General features: G+C 46.1%; 1 protein-coding gene across 6 annotated transcripts in view; it reads left to right on the forward strand.

Annotated features, from left to right (window-relative positions):
- INF2 (inverted formin 2) overlaps positions 1-19439 on the forward strand; it is a 41473-nt gene extending 22034 nt beyond the window's left edge. For 3 of the 6 annotated variants that reach the window (XM_074908779.1, XM_074908778.1, XM_074908780.1), the window contains exons 5-23: positions 187-220; positions 1272-1413; positions 1517-1658; positions 2176-3111; positions 4312-4457; positions 4544-4605; positions 5233-5335; positions 5420-5505; positions 6042-6142; positions 7462-7532; positions 7646-7753; positions 8767-8837; positions 9477-9597; positions 10150-10314; positions 11001-11103; positions 11950-12108; positions 13094-13852; positions 15330-15389; positions 18803-19439. In XM_074908779.1, the coding sequence (XP_074764880.1) occupies positions 187-220; positions 1272-1413; positions 1517-1658; positions 2176-3111; positions 4312-4457; positions 4544-4605; positions 5233-5335; positions 5420-5505; positions 6042-6142; positions 7462-7532; positions 7646-7753; positions 8767-8837; positions 9477-9597; positions 10150-10314; positions 11001-11103; positions 11950-12108; positions 13094-13852; positions 15330-15388 (3368 nt within the window). In that variant the 3' untranslated portion in view covers position 15389; positions 18803-19439. Of the gene's footprint in view, positions 1-186; positions 225-1271; positions 1414-1516; positions 1659-2175; positions 3112-4311; positions 4458-4543; positions 4606-5232; positions 5336-5419; positions 5506-6041; positions 6143-7461; positions 7533-7645; positions 7754-8766; positions 8838-9476; positions 9598-10149; positions 10315-11000; positions 11104-11949; positions 12109-13093; positions 13853-15329; positions 15390-18802 lie in introns of those variants that run through there. The other 3 variants (XM_074908781.1, XM_074908782.1, XM_074908783.1) reach the window with 3 other exon arrangements.
- The last annotated feature ends 233 nt before the right edge of the window (positions 19440-19672 follow it).

A 19672-nucleotide genomic window follows, 5' to 3' on the forward strand; every position in this document is an offset into this window, starting at 1 on the left:
AACATGTGTACCATGAGTCTCTTCATTTAACATATGACCCTACTCACTTTGGCAGATCCATCTGAAGATATTTTCACTTTTTCTCTCTGCAAAAAGTGTTTATGAGCATAACATTATATAAAGATCATAATAGATAAGTACCAAGTAGGTCATAATACCAATATATCTATTTTTTTGTTCTCCCAGGGCTTCAGCTGTTGGATATTTTAGACAAGCTACGGTAAGGATCACTGTTTTGTAAATGAGATTCGCAGTAACATAGTTGTGGAAGCTAAATACTTATCAGCCTTCAGCTGTGTGAAGTGTACTCGAGTGGAGTGGACCATGCTTGTGTGCACCCATTACCTGGGAAACGGAGATATTAGGCCAGTTTTAAGATGCTTTTGCCAGCCACAGTGTCACAGGGACAGCTGTTGGTGCAGATGGCATTAACAGAGGCTCTGGCACAGATGGAGCAAGGCTCAGCAATGTCCTCACTGAGGCTGCATTTCAGACTGAATCTAAAGCAGTGCTGTGGGCTCACTGAGCATCTTGCTGTATTCAAAACCCATTCACTGATGGTGTTGGTCCCAGAAGCATCCAGCTAAAATAATTTACTAAAGCGTATCTGGACATACCTGTCTTTGCAGTTTCTTAGTTTAAAAATTATGTTGTCAGAAACACCCATGATAAATTCTAGAATGCATTATATGTGAGTTGCAGTTACCCATGTAACTGGAATTGCTTCATCCAACTCCATAAAAATTAGAGACGAGAAGATCTTTCAATAATGCCAACTAGCAAGGGTAGAGTTCCTGCGTTGAGTGGTCTCCAGAGTGATGAAAAAGTTGGCCCCAAGAGTGTTTGGGGGTTTTTTAATCCGATTTTGAGTAACAGAGACGGAAGTTTTTCAAATAGAAATGTCACTAGAATATTTTCAATTTGTCTTGACTTTAAAAAAAAAAAAAAAAGAAGGTGGTCCAGTTTCAAAAAGGTAGAAATGCCACTCTGTTGTTACAGCTCCAAGGAGAAGTGCATACAAAGCCTACACTGGGCCAGGTTATGCCAAGAAAAGTCCCATTCATTTGAATGTGTTGACTGTAGAAAGAGGTACATTCAGTTCAAGAAACACACTGATGGCATTTGATCCTTTATAAATAAGGTAGAGGTTGGTACTTTTAGCATCAACTGTCTGAGTCTGAGAGGCAGAGATAAAAGCCATTTGAACAAAAACAATCATCTGAAAATCAGTGAAGGGCTCTCCAGTGAAAATGAATGCTGTAATATTGCAGAGACATAGAGGAGGAGGATCTGCTTATCCAGTGCGATACATTTGAGGAGTTCAAGATAGAAGATGATGAGGAATTATTAAAGATATGTGATGGGATAAACATGAACGATCATCATGAGGTCTTTTCATCTCTCTTCAATAAAGTAAGTAGGGCCTCTCGTGAGGCACAAAGTCATGCAATGGCAAAGTTAACACCCTTTGCTTAGAACCAGCCTTGCTGTGATGGAAAGCTGCCCTGTCTTCCAGGTGAGCCGCTCTCCAGTCTCCATCCAGCTGCTGTCCATCCTCCAGAGCCTGCTCCACCTGGAACCTTCTCATCACTCCAGCCTCCTGCTGTGGGAGTCCTTGGATGCAGTAGTGAACAGAGCCCTTTTGCTCGCAAATGACAGTAAGAATATCTATCCAGCCTTGCTCTCTCCTCTTGTCTTCCCTTGTCCCACCCACAAAATTCCTTCCCAAATGCACAGGAAAGAATCTATGGGACTTGCTAAGAGCTGAACAGAAGCTGGGACAGAGCTGCATGTCCTGCATAGGGTCAAGTCTTGATGCAAAGCCCCAGCCGTGTGGATGTCAGGGGGAGCTGGTCACGTTTAGCAGTGGGCTCAGGATTCACAGTCTTGCTTTGATGGTTAAGACCTGAGCTTTGGGTCATGGCAGTCAGTGCGAATCTCTCCTCATTGGCATCCTGCCACTGGTGCTGGCTAGTCTTGCTGGCAGGCATGCTCAAACAGTGTTTGTGGGCCAGGATCATGGGAAGGAAATTGCCTGGAAGCTGAAACTGCAGTTGTGTAAAGTGACACCAGGGAGTGGCTCTGTGGCTCCACATCTGCTGCTTGGTGAGGGTTGAATAGCATGAACAACCTTTGGGCCCCATCCCCTCCTCTGACTGTGACTTGTCTCTCTAGTCCAAGGGAACACAGTTGAAGAAGTCATCGAGAGGCTGCTATCTATCAAGAAACATCCAAACAAGCAAAAGCGAGCTGAAAAAAGTCTGTCTGGGAGTGCAAATGAAGGCGTCCAGGCTGAGCTAGAGCCATGTGTACATGCAGCTCGGAGCTCAGCAGGATCATCAAACCCCTCCTCCAAGGCACCAGCAGTTCCCTCAGGACCACCCACCAATGAAAAGATCTCATCCTCCCAGCTCACAGCCTGCTTTGCTTCACCAGAGACATTTAACCCTCCACCCAACACTGCTCCCACCCCAGTACCTCCACCCCCCCCACCCCCACCCTCTGGCATGGCAACTGTAACCCCCACGTCCCCCATGATGAATGCACCTCCAGCTCCTCCACTACCTGGCATCCCTCCACCCCCACCCCCATTGCCTGGCATGGGGGGCATCCCTCCACCCCCACCCCCATTGCCTGGCATGGGGGGCATCCCTCCACCCCCACCCCCATTGCCTGGCATGGGGGGCATCCCTCCACCCCCACCCCCATTGCCGGGCATGGGGGGCATCCCTCCACCCCCACCTCCACCCCCATTGCCTGGCATGGGGGGCATCCCACCACCTCCACCCCCATTACCTGGCATGGGGGGCATCCCTCCACCCCCACCTCCACCCCCATTGCCTGGCGTGGCGGGCATCCCTCCACCCCCACCCCCATTGCCTGGCATGGGGGGTATCCCACCACCTCCACCCCCATTGCCTGGCATGGGGGGCATCCCTCCACCCCCACCCCTCCTGCCTGGCATGGCAGGAGATCATATAGAAGCCATAGTGGCCTCCCAGTCCAGCTGCCTTCTTGGCTCAGGCAGGCCTCCCCACAAGACGGTGAAGACACCAACATTGAGAATGAAGAAGCTAAACTGGCAGAAGCTGCCCTCCAATGTCGTGAGAGGTGGGTGATTCTGGCATAAATCTACTGCTGCTTTAGGAGTCACACAGAGAAAAAACCACTATCTTTGAGTTTGTTTAATGTAGTTGACTCCATTTAGATACAGAACTTCCCTGATTTCCTTTGCAGTTGACCTGCAGAGCTTAAATAAATAAAAGTAGCATGAAACTACTGATATTATATAATAACCATTCCAATTAAATCTATAGGTTGGAATAGCTTGCTTATAGCTAAAATACTTCAAAATTAAAAGGAGCGGGAGAGATGGGAATATTTCCCTCATCCACGATGACACACTTTAGGCTTGAGTTCTCAACAGGCTCTGATCTTGGCTCCCCAGACTTTTGTTCCCCAGTTCATCTATACTTCTATCTGGGTATATTAATGAGTAAGAGTGCAGGTAAGGTTTACATCACAGTTCAAGAAGGACATTGAAAGAATTGGAGAGCCATGAGAATCATTGACTTGCCTCTTGATTTTTTGGGTTACATTTCCCTCTCCTAGTGGATCCAAAGAGAAGCATCAAATGTGAGAAGAAGCCAAGACAGGCAACGTCAGCTTTGTCCTAGATAAGCAAGGCATACACTGCATGGAAGTTGGCATAGATTAAGTCTAAATAAGGCATGTTTTCAATCACAGGAGCAGTTAATTGTTGGGATTATTTCAGTAGAGACTTCTACAGGCACGTTTGGCCATTTGTTTTTTTTTTTTTAAAAAAAGATTTTTAAGGAAGTGCAGTGGGAATTAATTCAAGCAGTCCTACAGCCAGCATTATACAAGGAGGCTTGATTATAAAACGAAAAATGGAGGAAGACCACAGTCACAAAATGTCCAGGTTGTGTCCTCAGCTAGCATGCAAGGAAGCAAATATGACATCAGCCATGGGACTAGAAAAGAAATGGTCAAGGTTCTTCTCATGCTGATCTAGTTTGCCTCCTGTGGAGGAGAATGCAGCTGTATAGGGAGGGCTCTGTGTGCCCAGTGCTGCAACACTGCACCAGCCCATCTTTGGGGTGTCTAAGTACCCTGCAGTGCCTGTGGGACTTGCCCCTCCTCAATTATTAGCATTTTTCCAGGACTAATGTGTCTCCTCTTATTTCATTCACCTTCTGAGAAGTGTCCTTTCTAGCAACTCACATTGCCCAAAAGCCAGCAGCTTTCAGCTGTCCCTGTAGCCAGTCTGAACACCTTGTCTTTTTTCAGAAAGTCACTCAATGTGGGCTTCAGTGAGCAGCAGCAGCGAGGAAACTATAGAGCCCAATTACACAAGCATAGAGCAGCTGTTTTGCTTTCCACAACCAACCCCCAAGGAGAAAACGGCTGCACCAGTGAAAGCAGAACCGAAGGAGGTGAGGAGATCCCTCTCGTTCTTTCGAATAAAGATCACTGCAGACAGCGCATCTAATATGAGATATCTTCTTTTTCTTTAATGAAGATCACATTTTTGGACTCCAAGAAAAGTCTCAATTTGAACATATTTTTGAAGCAATTTAAATGGTAAGATACGGCTAATATTTGTGGCAGTTGACAAAACTTTGCGCAGGTTTTGCATAGTATCTGGAAGATCCTCATGAAGTCTATTCTAGCCAGTGTGCTTTGGTGACTGACTTACTGAAACATCTGAACATTTCCCAGTTTGTCCCACATTGTCTTTAAAATATTGAGTTTAGGGGTTTAATTATGTTTCTACATAGGACATCACCGTATGTTATCAAAGGCATTACATCTCCATGTTACAGATAAAGTTGTGGTGCAGACTCTTAGGGTGACTTAGGCTGTGAGACACCTCTGGAAGTCAAATCCCTCCTCAAAACAGGGCCAATGGAGAAGTTAAGAATTACATTTTCTTTTAAGGTAATCAAATACCCAGAGGCAGAGATCTGAGTTGCAGGATTAATCTTTGGCCTGGAGTCATTTGACCAGAGCCAGAAACAAAATTTGGGGCATAGCAGGGATCCAGATCCCAATTCCGAGTTAATCATGGGGATATATCTTTCCTTTTGGATTCTTGTGGCTCTGACTATGGAAAGCACGGAGTGTTTGCACAGGTACATATGTCAGTAGTGTGTGACTGTGAAAGAGGGGTCTTTGGGTGATGCCTGACTCTGCTCCTCCTCCCTGCAGCTCCAATGAAGAGGTGGCTGCCATGGTCCGGAATGGGGACCGAACCAAATTCGATGTTGAGGTTCTGAAGCAGTTGCTGAAGCTTCTGCCTGAAAAGCATGAGGTCAGGAGGAAAAATGTTCCCCTTAGTTCACAGAGCTGAACATGCAGTGCAGTCCTGCAGTCTTGATTCTTTATTTCTCATTAGATAGAAAACCTGAAAACCTTCAAAGAAGAGAAATCAAAGCTAGCAAACGCAGATCAGTTTTATCTTCTTCTCCTTCAGATTCCCAGGTAAGGGTGTTGGTCATGAATTTCAGCCCAATCTTTTTCTTGGTTTGCCTCTGGGGAGTTCAAGTTTCTTGATAGGATCCCCACAGACCGACACTGATGGATATGGCTGGTGGATTCCCCCTTTCACCTTCGAGCCATCCCTTTCCCTGTTAACCCTAGATGAAGGGCTGTTGCTGCTCCAGCACCTCCTCTCCCTCTGAAATAGCAGAAGCTGGCCCAGACCCAGGGTCAGACCTGCCCAAGAAGGCCCCATTACTTACTGAAAGGCAGTGCCAAATGCAGTGCTGAGAAGGGGGAACCCGTATGTCACACGGTGGTCGGTCTTTCTTTGCTGATCGCAGTGCGTTAGCAGACACTGGTCCCCAAAGCAAGCAGCAGCCCCTTGCTTCCCTCTCTATAAGCCACAGACACTGTTTTAATGTGGATGTGGTTAACAGCGATTTTGTGGGGTTGCCAGACTAAATGGTGACGTGGGAAGAGGGTTGCTGTGCTGGCCAAGATCACAGTGCCTTTAAACTTTGAATCTCCATCCTTAGCTACCAGCTGCGCATTGAATGTATGCTGATCTGTGAAGAGACCACTGTTGTACTAGACATGATTCAGCCAAAAGCTGAAGCCATCCGGAGAGCCTGTGAAGGTAAATGACCTGACCTTATTTCTGGATCATTTATGACAAGAAGTTTTAAACCCCCCAAAATTCCCCTGGAGTTCTGCAATGATACTACCCAGCCCCAAACAAACTCCCCTGTGGTCCATTCACTGGTTGGCTGCAGAATACAGGATGCAGCTTTAGGTATCTCCACTGATGGTCAAAGCCCTTAATAGAACCAGAGGTCATTTTCCCTCACCCTCAGCCCTCTTTTTCTGCAGCAGATACATTCCTCTGAAACACGTTCAACAGTAAAACACTGGAAGCTTGTCAGCCCTTTCAAATGAGCTGAATTTAGACCGTGGAGCTGGGCCCATTTACAGCTAATTCATCCAGCATTATTTGCCACATTAAGATCTTCACATGGCAATTTTCCCTGATGCCAGAAAAGCACACCCCAAACTTCCCCCAGAAAGTAGTGATGCATCAGTTTTTCCCTGACTACAAATGGAACCAGAAGATAATGGTTGTTATTTTGGGCTATAAATTGCTGATACTCCAATTTTGTGAGTATATGGAGAGATTATGCAATAGATTTTGGCTTTCCATGGCAGAAACCTCTGGTCCCACTCTGCTGAGAGCAGGATGCTCTTCCTGGCATTGTCAAGTGCTGCCTGTCCTACAGAGCTGGTTCCCCCAACTCCTGCCGGGAGTTTCTCCAGCTGGCATTAGAGCTGCCTGCTGGGATGAATTGAAGCTTCCCCAAAAAAGTGTCTTCCCAGCATCCCAGTTGTCCTTCTGGAGCTGATCCCGCCTCAAAGCTGAGTGCTTCAGAAAACACACCCCTGCAGCACCCTGTTGTAAGAGCAAGGACAGGGACTGTACCCTTCATGCCCTGATAATCACCTCCACCATGCATGACCAAGAACAGGACGAACGTGTCTGGTTTTAGCAGCTGGCAGATAATCGCAGAGCTGTCAGAACTGGCCTTGCTGCACAGTTGAATGAGTCTGCAGGATAATATTGAAGCCCAGTTACCCCCGCCTACACGAGGGTAAATCAGGGTACTTCCAAGGAAGGCAGCGAGTTGATGGCTGTTAGTGAGGAGGGTTCAGCTGCAAATTATTTCCTATTAGGAGTGAGAGACCAGATGTAAAGAAAGAAAGAAATGTAAGCCAACAAAAGCTTTTACAGCTTGTGGAATTGAGTATATGTAAAGTCAGTTTCTCTGCAGGTTGGGCCATTGGGCTGCAAAGTGGAAATACCAGATTTGGTTGGGTGGAACTCAGCATCCCAATTTCAGTGCAGTTTAGGAAATGTTCTGGTGTAACAGAGACTTTTGTTTATAAGTCCTTTATGTTTTTCAGATCTTCTGAACAGCCATCGCCTGCCACTCTTTTGTCAACTGATTCTCAAAGTTGGAAACTTTCTGAACTATGTAAGGACTTCTTTTGTCTTGTCCTCCCCCTGTTACAGTATGGGGATGATCTTATTTAGGGTTCTGATTTGGGTGGACACAGGAGTTACACCTTCTTTCTTTCTGTCTCGTAGGGAAGTCACACGGGCGATGCCGATGGGTTTAAAATCAGCACTTTACTCAAACTAACAGAAACCAAAGCAAACCAAACCCGCATTACGCTGCTCCACCATATTCTGGAGGTACCACTGCCAAATCCTCTGCGGTAGGGAAGAGGGATGATTTTATCACGGAGGAACCATTTCTCCTACTCTACTTTCAGTTAATGCCACACACTCGTATTCGTATCCTCCCTGGCTAGCCACAGTGTGTCACAAGTTGAGAGCATTCAAATCACATAGGCTGGTGGAGGCTGCTTGTGGGTACTACTCAGGAAGCTCCTTATTTTAAGACTTGTTCTGCTTTCCTACAGCATCTTTCCCCATGATGGCTGGAACTTCCTTTTTCATATTTGTGCAATCTGTGCACAAATTGTGCAGCACATCATCAGCTGCAAACCACAGAGCACATGGCTACCAAAGCTATCCTGGCTGGTCTGTACCCATTTAGCCCTTCTGCCTTTCCACAACCTCTCCCTTTTCCATCAGACTATGCTTGACCTTTTCATGCTCCTTTCCAAACCCCCATGGCTTTGTTATTCCCTGCAATACTGTTTTTTTCCTTTTTTCTCCATGGTCTGCTCACCACCTTTATTCATCAAGGTCCCTCCGTTCCTGTTATGCATGTTTAAGGTCTGCTTTAGCTGGCTATAGCTTCAGCAAACACAGCCATGAAGGTAAATTATGCAAATAAGATTCAAGCCCTCCCGGTACACTCCTGGGACCACAGAAAGTGTCAGACTGCATCAAACCACAGTCCTGCCCTCTTCATTAGTCAAGAGTGAGTGTCTCAGAAGAGGGTAGAAGAAGACTTCAGTGGGAGGCCAGCTTTGCTTTGAATTATGAGTATTTCTCAACATTCAGCCCTCTTGTATGTCTCTGTAGCCCAGGAGCAATGCCTTTCCTCTCTGAACGTGCTGTCCTGTTTTGAATGTAGCTTGGCTCTGAGAGGCAAAGCAAACTGGAGAAGCAGGGCAGCAGCAGGATGTGGTGCATTCATCCTTCCCGGGCATTTCTGCCCATGTCTCTTCCCCCCAGCTTCCTCTCTCAGGTCCTGCCACACAGCAAATAACACTTCTTTTTCTCTTCCACTTCAGGAAGTAGAAAACAGCCACACGGACCTACTGGAACTTCCAAAGGATCTTGAATATGTTTCAAAAGCAGCAGGGTAAGATTGTGTGTCACTTCCTTCAAATTAAAAACAAAAATAAATCCTATACACATCAACAATGTACCAGAAATTAGGACACATGCAGCTGGTATAGCACATTAACAAGATGGCATCTTATTTAGTTTTAACCGAAAGATTTGGTTGATGAATGTTGAAACCCCTTTAATATATAATAGTTCTACTACAGCTGGCAACACTTAGGGTTGAAATTTGCAGAGCATTCAGTTAATGTTGCCTCCCAGGCCCTTCCAAAATCTGCACTGCCTTTGTGGTAGCAGGAGATTGTGAAGGCCAGCTACCCAGAAGCATTTCTGAAGCATCTTCAACCTGGGGAAGTGAGCTAATACCGAGCTCTGAGCATGGAGAACAGCCCTTTGAGTGGGTGGACTTTTTCTGGCATCCATCTAGTCAATACACAGAGTTTTAGGTAGGCCTGGCAGCCTTTTCGTAAGTGCTGTGGAGGGAAGCTCTTTTCCATGAACTCAGACTGTACAGAGAGTTCAGAGCTCAGGTTTCAGTTCAGTGAAGTGGTGGGAAGCAGAGGGACAACCAAACCACCAGCTCAGACTTGTCCGCTCTTTGGTCAGTGCAAGATGCTGGAGTGTCAACTAATGGGGAGGTTCTGTGTGATTTCAGAATTAATCTTGATATTATACGCACTGAGTCCAGTACCAATTTAAAGAAGTTGCTGGAGCTCCAGCGAAAAGTCTTATCATCAAACGACGATGTGAAACAACAGTATGAGAAACCCATCCAGGTCAGTAATGAAGCTCTCTTATAATCTCCCCCATTACACAGACGCAGCCAGTGCACAGTACATATGCATCTGAGGAGGCTCATGAGGGTGTGAAAAATAGTGCCACAAGACATGATCTCAGATTTGGAAATAGGCTGCCACACAACCCCTCAGTGTCTGTTTGCCAGCTCCACCCCAAACCTAGATACCTTTGGTGAGGCCATTTCTTAATGCCCTTGCTCCAGCTGTTCTCTCCACTCTGTTGTGTGACTCCTCACTTTGAGTGAAGATATTCACCCTCTGTGTGGATCACTGGAGTAAAGGCCTTCTCTTGGGATTAAACATTGCATTGAGTTTTCCATGTTTTGCTCAAGCCACCCCTGTAAACTGGCACAGCACAGTTGTCAGGAGCAAAGATCATCTGCAAATCTTAGTTTCTTCCCACCTTATAAACTGATGCAGTTAAAAGCCAGGGCCCAGAGTCCTGCTCCAAGCTCTTACATTGACATCCTTTTTTCTTTAAGTGCATGTCCTCTGGATCATGTTTTACTGTATATATTAAATGCATTTCAGGATAGTATTGATGCCTCCAGAAAGCTGGAAGAAGAATTTGAAACCATTGAAAAGAAGAGAGAAGAACTTGCAAATTACCTCTGTGAAGACCCAAGCAAGTTGTCATTAGAGGATATATTTAGCACCATGAAGACCTTCAGAGATCTCTTCATCCGAGCCCTGAAGGTTGGCATCTGCACACATGATGCTGGGCATCTCTAGTACTGGTGCTCCGACAGACAGGGGTGGGATGGCCACCCAAATCCCATGAGGAGAAGATGCTAGTTACAGCCTCCTCCTTTTGGCACTTGACATGAGATCACCTGGTGAAAAGGTGTCTGATCCTTACTCCACTGCATCCTCATGCAGAGCTGGTGCTCCTGGCCTGGCCCAGACCCTGGTGATTTGTGGTTTTGGTGCAGCTTCAGCTTCAGAGTCACAAAGATGCTTTGGAGTCAAGTGTGTAAGTTTTAGAGGAAGGGGCTTATGAAACTCAACCCTTTGCTCCAGCCTGAGCAAACAGACTCAGAAAGGGGATGTGTAGTAAAAAAAGCCACCAGTTTGGAGGAAATTGTGGTTTCAGTGTCTTCCACTTTTGCCTCAGCTCAAGGTAAGAGAGAAGATATGTACAGGGGTAGGTAGCTGCGTTAGGCAGATCGCTGCTGCCACCTCCTACTGGGATGTGGCAGTCCCAGGCAAGCCAGCAGTCTCCCTCTCACCCTCTTGGCAAGACAGTCTTTATTTCCCATGCATGCGATAAGGCCAGAATTTCTCTTCCTCCTTTGCAACCATCTGCAGATCTTCTTTCTCTTCATTAGCTTTTCTAGCAGACATTTATCCAACCTTCTCATGCCCCTGTTACCTCACTGCAGGAAAACAAGGACAGAAAGGAGCAAGCTGCCAAAGCAGAAAAGAGGAAGAAACAGCTGGAAGAGGAAGAGGGGAAGAGACAGAAGGGAGAAAATGGAAAAGTCAGTGAGTACCTGAAAGCGCTTCAAAAAGAGATGGAGCTAATAGGAGTTATTTGCTGGTCCTGCTTTAATGAAGCAGTAGTGGTAATTTATTTTGGGGGTTTCCAGATGCTGACTGACTAAAGGCTTTTAGGTGTCTTACAGCCATGGATAAGAATTGACATTTCACAGTCGTAGCTGGGCAGAAAAGTTAATTTTAGGTTTGCTGACTGAACAGCAGAGGGAAAAAAAAATCAAATTGAAACATTTCGGTTAACTTTTTCAGTTTCTAATCACAACTTCTGAATCCTAAATCTAACAAGAAACATTTGACTTCTTCCCCCTCCAAAATCCCCTCAGATGCTTGAATAGTCTCTCTTTACCACAGACTACTGACATCCCAAAAATCTTGCAGGTAAGTCTGCCTTTCTCTGGATGAAAATGAAAGGCACAACTGAAAAGTACAATTGGAAGAAGCTGAGAGGAAACAAAAATCAAGATTATTTTGCCTCCATCCTCCCTTCTCCCCCACCAATAAAGAGCCCTCCCTCACTGGCACAGATAGCAAACAGGAGGTATTTCAAGGTCATGGTACAAGCAGGCGCAAGTCCAGGCAGAGCTGGTGCCACTGGTGCCAGACGGTAGCACCCAGACTTTGGGGTCAGCCCTTTGACTTCAGCCAGGACACGCTGCCTTGGGGGCACAGAGCATGGGCTCTCCCAGGCCTGGCATCAGGGCATTGCTTTTGCCCAATGGTTGCTTGTACTGGGACAGCAGTACCCACCTCAAGCAATAGCATCGCTGCAAGTCTCCTTCTGCCCCATCTCATGGGCAGATTTAACACCCATCTCTCTCTCTCTCTCTATCCCAGTTAAGAAGGGGGTGGTGAAGCAGGAGGAGGTGTGCATCATCGATGCACTGCTAGCCGACATAAGGAAAGGGTTCACGCTGAGAAAGACAAAGAACAGACATGAGTCGGATGCAATTCCTAAAACCTTGCCGGCAGAGAGCCTGGAGGAGAGCCAGTCTGGTAAGGACACAGACCTGACTGTACCTACAGCTATTCGTTTCCATCTGCCTTGGAGCCTGAGCCAAGCACACAAGCAAGAAACTCTTGCATTTGCATTTGGGGCATTTTATTTAAGGAGGTTTTTGCAGCCAGTGCCATGGAGAAGAGCAGAGAGCCCTGAGCTGTTGCCAGCCAGGTCTGTCCCAGAATTAGCAGCAGTTTGGAGCAGCATGGCTTTGAACCCATGCTGATAAACCCTCTGAGAGGCACAGCCCACAGGTCAGCTAGAGAACCACGCTGATGAAGCGCTGGTGTCATCCCCACATGAGTCCCCTCCATGCTATTGAGTCTCAGTAGCTCAGCATTAGAGACTGCTACGCTTTGTCTTAGTCTACACTTGGGAGTCTAAAGAAGCACTTAAGATTAGAAAACCCTATTTGCAGAAGGACCCAAGTCCTTTAAGTGCTTGTTAGGAGATAGCCCATGGGTTTAACTTCCCTTTGGTCTCTTGACCTTGGTGTCAGTGCATGTTAGATTAAGTCCAAGGACACTGGCCTACCATAAAGCCTGACTTGTGCACTGTAGCTTTCCTGAACCTGCTCTGCAAGAGCAGGATTAGGCTGGCTGATGGACACTTTTGAAGTCCTCGTGCAGCCAAGCCAGCAGTCCCACCTGGTTCAGGTCCTTGCAGATGGGTTCGCTCCTTCTGCTGTAGGCTTTCAGGCAACCTTGTGAGTCCAGGGGTTCCTTGGAAATTAGCCAGTTGGCAGCAAAGACATATGTTGAGCTGGAACCTTGGAGTCCAACTAGGGTGACCATATGGGGTCATGAGTGGGAGGTATAGAGAGGGTAGAATGGTGCTGCCTCTGCATAGCTGCTTTAGGGTCAGCACACCCTCCACAGGCAGCTGCTAGCTTGTAACCTCTCTGAGTGGCAGAACCACCTTGGTTGGTCACAGGTACAACTCTGCAGCAGCCACAGCTGATTGCATGTTTTTTGTTTAAAGGAAAGAGCATGAAGCATCCACAAGCAGCAGGAAAGCAGATTGATGAAGAGACGAAGCAAAACAGTCATCCCTCAGAAAGCACGCCTCCCTCAACCCCTGCCCTGATGGAGATGGGCGGAGATGTTACAGATGCCTCAGCTTCAAACCAGGCATTATCTAAAAACAATGCTGGAGGAAATTTGCCACCAGACTTCCAGATGGAAAGCCCCTCAGTAAGCTTGATGGAAGCTGCTTGGGGTGATCAGCCCATGTCAGATAGCAGGATGGAGCAGGCAGACAGCTGGGCAAGCCTCCAGCTGAGCACAAAGAGTGGCTCCATTGCCTTCTCTGCTGCTAACATAGGCACGGGGATAAGGTTTGTGAGCAGCAGTTCAGGCACTGCTCTGAGAGACCAACTCAGTGGGTCCATCTCAGAAGGCCGGGACAAGGAATGCCCAGCTGATGGCCTGGAGAGCTCCAGGCTGTCAGAGGAGCCAGAAACCCAGCTGGGAAAGACCAGGGTCGACCCTGGCAGCACTCAGTCTGCAACCTGTGATGAGGCTCATCAGGCATATTCAAAAGAGATGGCAAAGGAAAATGAAGACCCTGGTACAGACTCGCTGTTGGACACCTCTCAAGAGAAATCCTTCTCAGAGGAGCCAGCCACTGACTCTTCTTGTTCAGCAACGCTCCCCTCAGGGCAAACTCACACTGACAGGGAAAAACAGAGGCCACCTGGGAAACGGAGGAAGAAGAAGAGGCATAGTAAAAACTACTCAGGTACCTATTTCATATATAGTCCTTGGGGACTGAGTTAAACTGGGGACACTTCTTCATATATTTGTATATATCTCCTCCTCCCCACTTCGAGGTTCAATGCCCTCTGCCCCTAGAGCCATGCAGTTTCATGAAGCTGTTATTTTTTTAAACCTGAGAGAGATTTAAAAAGAAAAACACAAGCATAGTTCATTCTCTTGACATTTATAAGTAGTTTATAAAGAGGTGATGATGAATCAATAATTAAAAAGCCCATTACACATACGCAGTAAAGATGGCAATAAGCACATCTGTCAAGTGTGCTAAAGACAGCTACAAGGCATGGTTGTATGCAAACAAGAGCTCCATTAGACTCCAGAGCAGTGATTAAGAGCAGTTAATACTGGGTACTTAATCAGCGATCGCCCCCTCTCAACTACTTATAAACACATAAAGGCAGCAACATCAGTGCTGCCTGGGGTGGTTTGGTTTTTCCTCTCCTAAGCCCCGTTGCAAGAGCACTTTGCCTGCAATGGACTTGACAGCCTGTCCAAGGGGTACATTGGGTGGCTCCTGAACGTCAGGCCCTCAAGCCATCACTTTAGGGTGAGGGAAGAAAGTCAACTATTAAAAAAGAGCATCTTGCTGATGCTTCCCTGAAAGATGGTGTTTGGCTGGCAGAATTGGTCCCTCGCACCGGGCGGCCCCACCGGTGCCGGGAGAGAGCTCGGTCGCTGGAGGTGTGGAGCCACCCAGGTCTTCCCCTCATGGCGAACATCCACAGCCGGTCCCAAACCTGGGAAGTGCATCCAGGTCCCTCAGACTCTACCGATCTGAAGCCACCTTTGGGTGGGTAATTAGTCCCAAATTAGAGGTGCCTTATAGGGGAGACACATGGGTCTGTCAGCCTTTAGAAAGAGGCCGTGTACTGTCCAAAGCCTGTTTTCTGCAAGATCCTGGGGTCAAACAAATGGGCAGGAAAGTGGTAGAAGTCTCTTTTTATCAACGTTTAATGTTTTTCCTTCCGAGAAAGGTGGAGAAGAAAGGAGAGTTTGAATACCCACTGCTGAGGAAGACGGCATGGGTTGAGCTTTTACCACAGAGGGACTTACCTTTATAATACCAGCATGCCCTGGGGCTGTAGTTATTTATGTTTCTAAACATGCTACTTTTCCCTACTTAAAAAAGAAGCCATAAACCAGAAGTGATTTCCCAGAACAGTGGTTCCCAAACTTGCTTCCCAGGAGGCAGCCTGAGGAGCTGCAGCAACAGGAGCATCCCACACTCCCAGCCATGGCAATGCTTTCCTGATGTCTGAAATTAGTACTTCTGCCTCAAGGAACTGTCCCCCCCAAAACCCATGGGGCTCCCTGGGTATCCAGGGATGGCATCTTAGGAACCTCTCTGCTACTAGAAAATGTTTTCATCATAAAAAGTTCCCTGTTGTTGCATTTGCCTTACCATGATCAGATATATTTAGTGTCTCTCTTTTGTTTAAAAGCAGAGGTTGAGACTGATACTGGAGCTAATAAAACAAAAAAAGGTTGTGTGGTTCAATGAGGTATGTAAACTCACAAAGGTGTTTCTGTGTGAACTAACCACAGCATTGGGACTTTACAGACCTAATCAGTATTCAGCATATCAGCTAAGCTTTTTGTCTTTGTGTCTAATCACAAATACATGTAAAATAAATTTGTTGCTCTGATTTTTACTCTCCAGGGTGTTGATCTTATGTTGAATGGAGTCAGTGCTGATCTCCCCTCGACACAGGGTCACAGCCCACATGTCTGTCCTCTGTGTCAGTAGCAGCCAAACCTTTCCCTGCAGTTAATTAAAAGTCATTATTCTAACCAAGTGAATCCAGCTTCATGTGATAAACAAAGTCCTTGCTTTTATCCAATTATTTTCTCAAAAAAATGTAAAAATGCAATTTCAGTACCTACCTCCAGTGAAGAACAATGTTTGCTTTGTTTGCAGGTAGCCACTTCCTACAGCACTGTTTAAATATGGGTATCTGGAAAAGGGAATAAAACACTGAACCTGGGGAGAAGTACTAGTTGGGGCAAGATACCAGCTCAAACTCAAAGCCAAATTCAATTCCAGAGTTGCACGCAGAGTAGTCCATTAGAGCAAATGGATTGTACAAGTTTTTTTAAGTGCATTCATGTGGCTTACTGGGATGAGGACAGGTTGGTGTTGTAATTTGGCTTTTGTCTGCCCCAAAAATAATACAGGTAAACCAAATTTCTAGTGAAACTGTATACCAAGTTCCCTGCATCCTTCACTGATGCTGGCAACATACAGTTGCCCCTCAAAAGAAAACTTAAGGAGTTTCAGGAAGAGACTTTCATTTGCAAAATTTTGCCTGTTTTTATAGCAAGTGGAAAGAAAATCAAGAAAAAGAAATAATCAAAATACCTGCTGTACTGAAATTGCATAGTTACACATTGTCCTTTCCATGCTGATGAGCATCTCTTATGAACTCAATCAATAATGTCCAATCTCTCTCTATCTCATTTCCTGAAAGGAATGTATTTATTCTCCAGCATCCCCAGTGCCCAGGGCTGGAAGCCCAGCTGGGAGCTCTGCTCCCACACAGCCCAGTAGCCCCAGCCCCTGGGGTAGTAGAACAGAGAAATCTCTGCAGGATTTCCACACAGGGTTGCTTTTGTTCCTGCACCTGGAGCATCCCTGCTAGCAAGAGAAAATAAGTTATAAATTGGGTAGTTACAGTCCTGACTACTCCTGCCCTCCTCTTGGCCCTTTCCATGCTGTAGCGCAGGATTACATCAAGTGGAAAAGGGAAATAGCTCTGTTGGTTTAAAAGTCCTAAGGAAGATTTACTGTAAGAGCAGAAAATAGTAGCAGCAAAGCATAGGTAAGAAGTATGTCAGGACCAGTGGTCGTGCTGCACAACAGCTGAAACCATGAGTTAATCATAACTTGGATTATGTATTATTTATGGTTTTTTAACATAAAGCACAGGGATTCCAGCATGCAGGCTTCAAAACAGGATTATTTGAAAAAAATAGAGACACAGACAACTTTGGATTCCCCTTAGAAGACACAGAAAAGCAATGTGGAGGAATGCAGGGACAAACAGTACCTTTATGAAGTGACAGAGCCAGGCAGGAGCTTTAAGTGCAGCCTCAAAATACAGTGCCGGGCACAGTCGCATGGCACCAGCAGTGCCCGGCTGTGCTTCAGTGCCAGGAGGGCAGCGACAAGCTGCACCTTGAAACCTGCAGTTCTCATTTTCCTCCGCTCCCATCTTTATGTCACTTGAAAGGTTAGAGGAAACAAAAATCCATCTGCTTCTCTCAGCGTCCAGCCACAGTGCTTCCTCACCCAAACGCAGCTCAGTTCCATCCCTCTTGATATGACAGACTCAACAAGCCTACAGTGCTCCCCATCAATATTTTAACTAGCAAGTTCCACCTATTTTTTTTTTCTTTTATTTATTGTCCCAAGTGCACATGGCGTGTTGAGGTCACAGCACCAGTTCTCTTTTGGTTCAGGATATTCCTCTCTCTGGTGGCTTTGCTGGATGTGGAAGTTTCTGGGTCTCAGTGAAGCCACAGAAACCTTCTTCCTTCTAGTGCAGATCCAGCCACAGGGATCAAGACTCGATTCCCTTATCAGTTTTTAGAGCTTCTGTAACAGCAGCAGAGTGACAGGAACAGCCTGTGACTCTATGAAATAACATTTCAGAGCAGTAAAAGACTGTCATCAGCTACTGAGCTCTTCCCTCACCTTGACTATATCTTGTGCAGCAATTTCTGTATTAATGTTAATGTTCTTTAAATGTCAGCTTTTACACCCAAAGAGTGGTATCCCTGATTATATCCATGTTCCTGAAATAAACAGTCTAGATGGTTTTCCTGTAGAATCAAGGCACTGGTGGTCACACTGTGCTTGTGTGCACCCAGGTAACGTCTGAACTCATTTCCAACCAAATCTGAAAGGAGCTTGAAGAAGGACCATTTAACAAAAGCTGTCAGTCTGTTTGACTGAGGAGGGACTATACAAGTGCCTGGACTCAGGGGAGGTGCTCTTTGAGTTCCCTTGTCTTAGACTCTAGAGAATTGCTACAGACAAACGCTCGTGTCTGTTTGTGCAGCTCTCTTTTTCCTCTCCTCCCATCTTTATGTCACTTGGAAAGGTTAGGGGAAACAAAAGTCTTGAAAGCACAAGTCCATAAGCAACTAGGCTTTGACAACTTCCTTGCTCACAAATCTACTTGATTTAAAGCCTAGAAAATAAAAGAACAAACCAAACTGGGAACATAGGCCAGTGCCCAAAGACCCCAGCCTAGTGAGGAGGGAGGGAAGGGGCAGAACGGGGATGCAGCAGCTACAATATGCACAGCGGGACATCAGCCTCCCCCAGCAAAGACAGCGGGGTTTGAGAGAGAAAGTTTTCCCTTTTTAAAAAAATTATTTTCCTTTAATTCTAGTGCTTCACCTCCCCTTCTGCAGACTCTGTGGGCAGGTTCCTAATGGACCACGAAAATGTAATGAAGCTAATGCTCATCTTTCTATATGTCCTTTGCCTTCACATCCATCGTTAGAAATGGTACTTGCTTTGGTTATGGAGTGAGACAGGCTCTTAAAAATGTCTGTCTGCCACCTCATCCTTCTGACAGTCCTGCTAAATCCTCTAGATTTACTAAGTTCAGCAATTTAATATCTAGAAGCATTTTCCAATATTCTGCTTGGAAAATGCAAGACTCAAGTTGTTGGACTGAACTAGTGCCCAGATAAAAAGCAAAGTTGCCCAAACTCTTGAACATCAGGATCAGTTTTAGAAACCTGAGTTTTTCATTAAGTACATAAAGATTTAACTCTGCCTGGGTTTAGCTTATCTGAAACTGGTTTCCCTAGTAGCACCCCAAGCATTAGATGCACACACATGCAAAAACATACTGCTTTCATTTCAGCTGCAAATAATTTGCATTTCCCCCTCCTCCTGCAGGTGTCACGGCAAGGCAGAAGAAATAACAGAGACCCAGTGAACTGCTCTCATATCCCCAGAGTGCTGCCAGCTTTTCAGAACCGGGTTCTGCATTGCCGAAACGCCACCTCTGCCCCACCAGGACACACTGCTTCTCCTCGTGCAGCCTTCCACTCCCCAAGATCCAAGGAGCCTCCCTGGAGACTTTGGCCCCCTTGGCCCATGCCTTATGCCAGGGGCCCACAGGGATGGGGGCCAGTTCTGTGCATGGCAGGGTGCAAGGTTCAGGCCTCGCATCCACTGTCCTGGAAGCCAAGTCTTTCAACCTGCTCTTAGGCCAAACTCCTCTGGAAACAACTGCTGAGTGTGGCCCAAGAAAGGACTGCAGTGTTTAGCCCTCAGAGAAATTTTTAAAATAGTAGTGCCTCAACTAAATTAAGGGTATAAATTAAGCAGTGGCGGTACCATCACAGGTGGAAGCGTGTTAACTCCCTCTTCTCATCGCCCACTGACAATTTATATTGGACCAGGTCCAAGACCTGGATCAGACAAACTTATTTTTACTCTCAGTCATTTAAAGCAAGGGAAATTGGGTACAGGGAAAAAAAAGAAAAAAAAAAAAAAAGTATGTATTTTAGTAAGCATATGGCCATATAAACAGTGTCTGGTTCCTAAGTGATGATTATGAGCAATTAAGTTGAAGCACGTCAGTAGTCTTGCAGTAGTCTTCTTGCACACACAGATGCATCCATCAGCATTTGGAGAATTCTCTTATTAAAGCAACAAAAAGAGGTTTTCCAGTTGGACACATTTTCAGCTTATCCTTTAGTAAATCTCTGGGTTTGAATGCCGTTGTCAGCTGCTTGCACTCCGAAGTCTTTGTGTTCAAGC

This window comes from Athene noctua, chromosome 6 (genome assembly GCF_965140245.1).
Source record: "Athene noctua chromosome 6, bAthNoc1.hap1.1, whole genome shotgun sequence".
Lineage (NCBI taxonomy): Eukaryota > Metazoa > Chordata > Aves > Strigiformes > Strigidae > Athene > Athene noctua.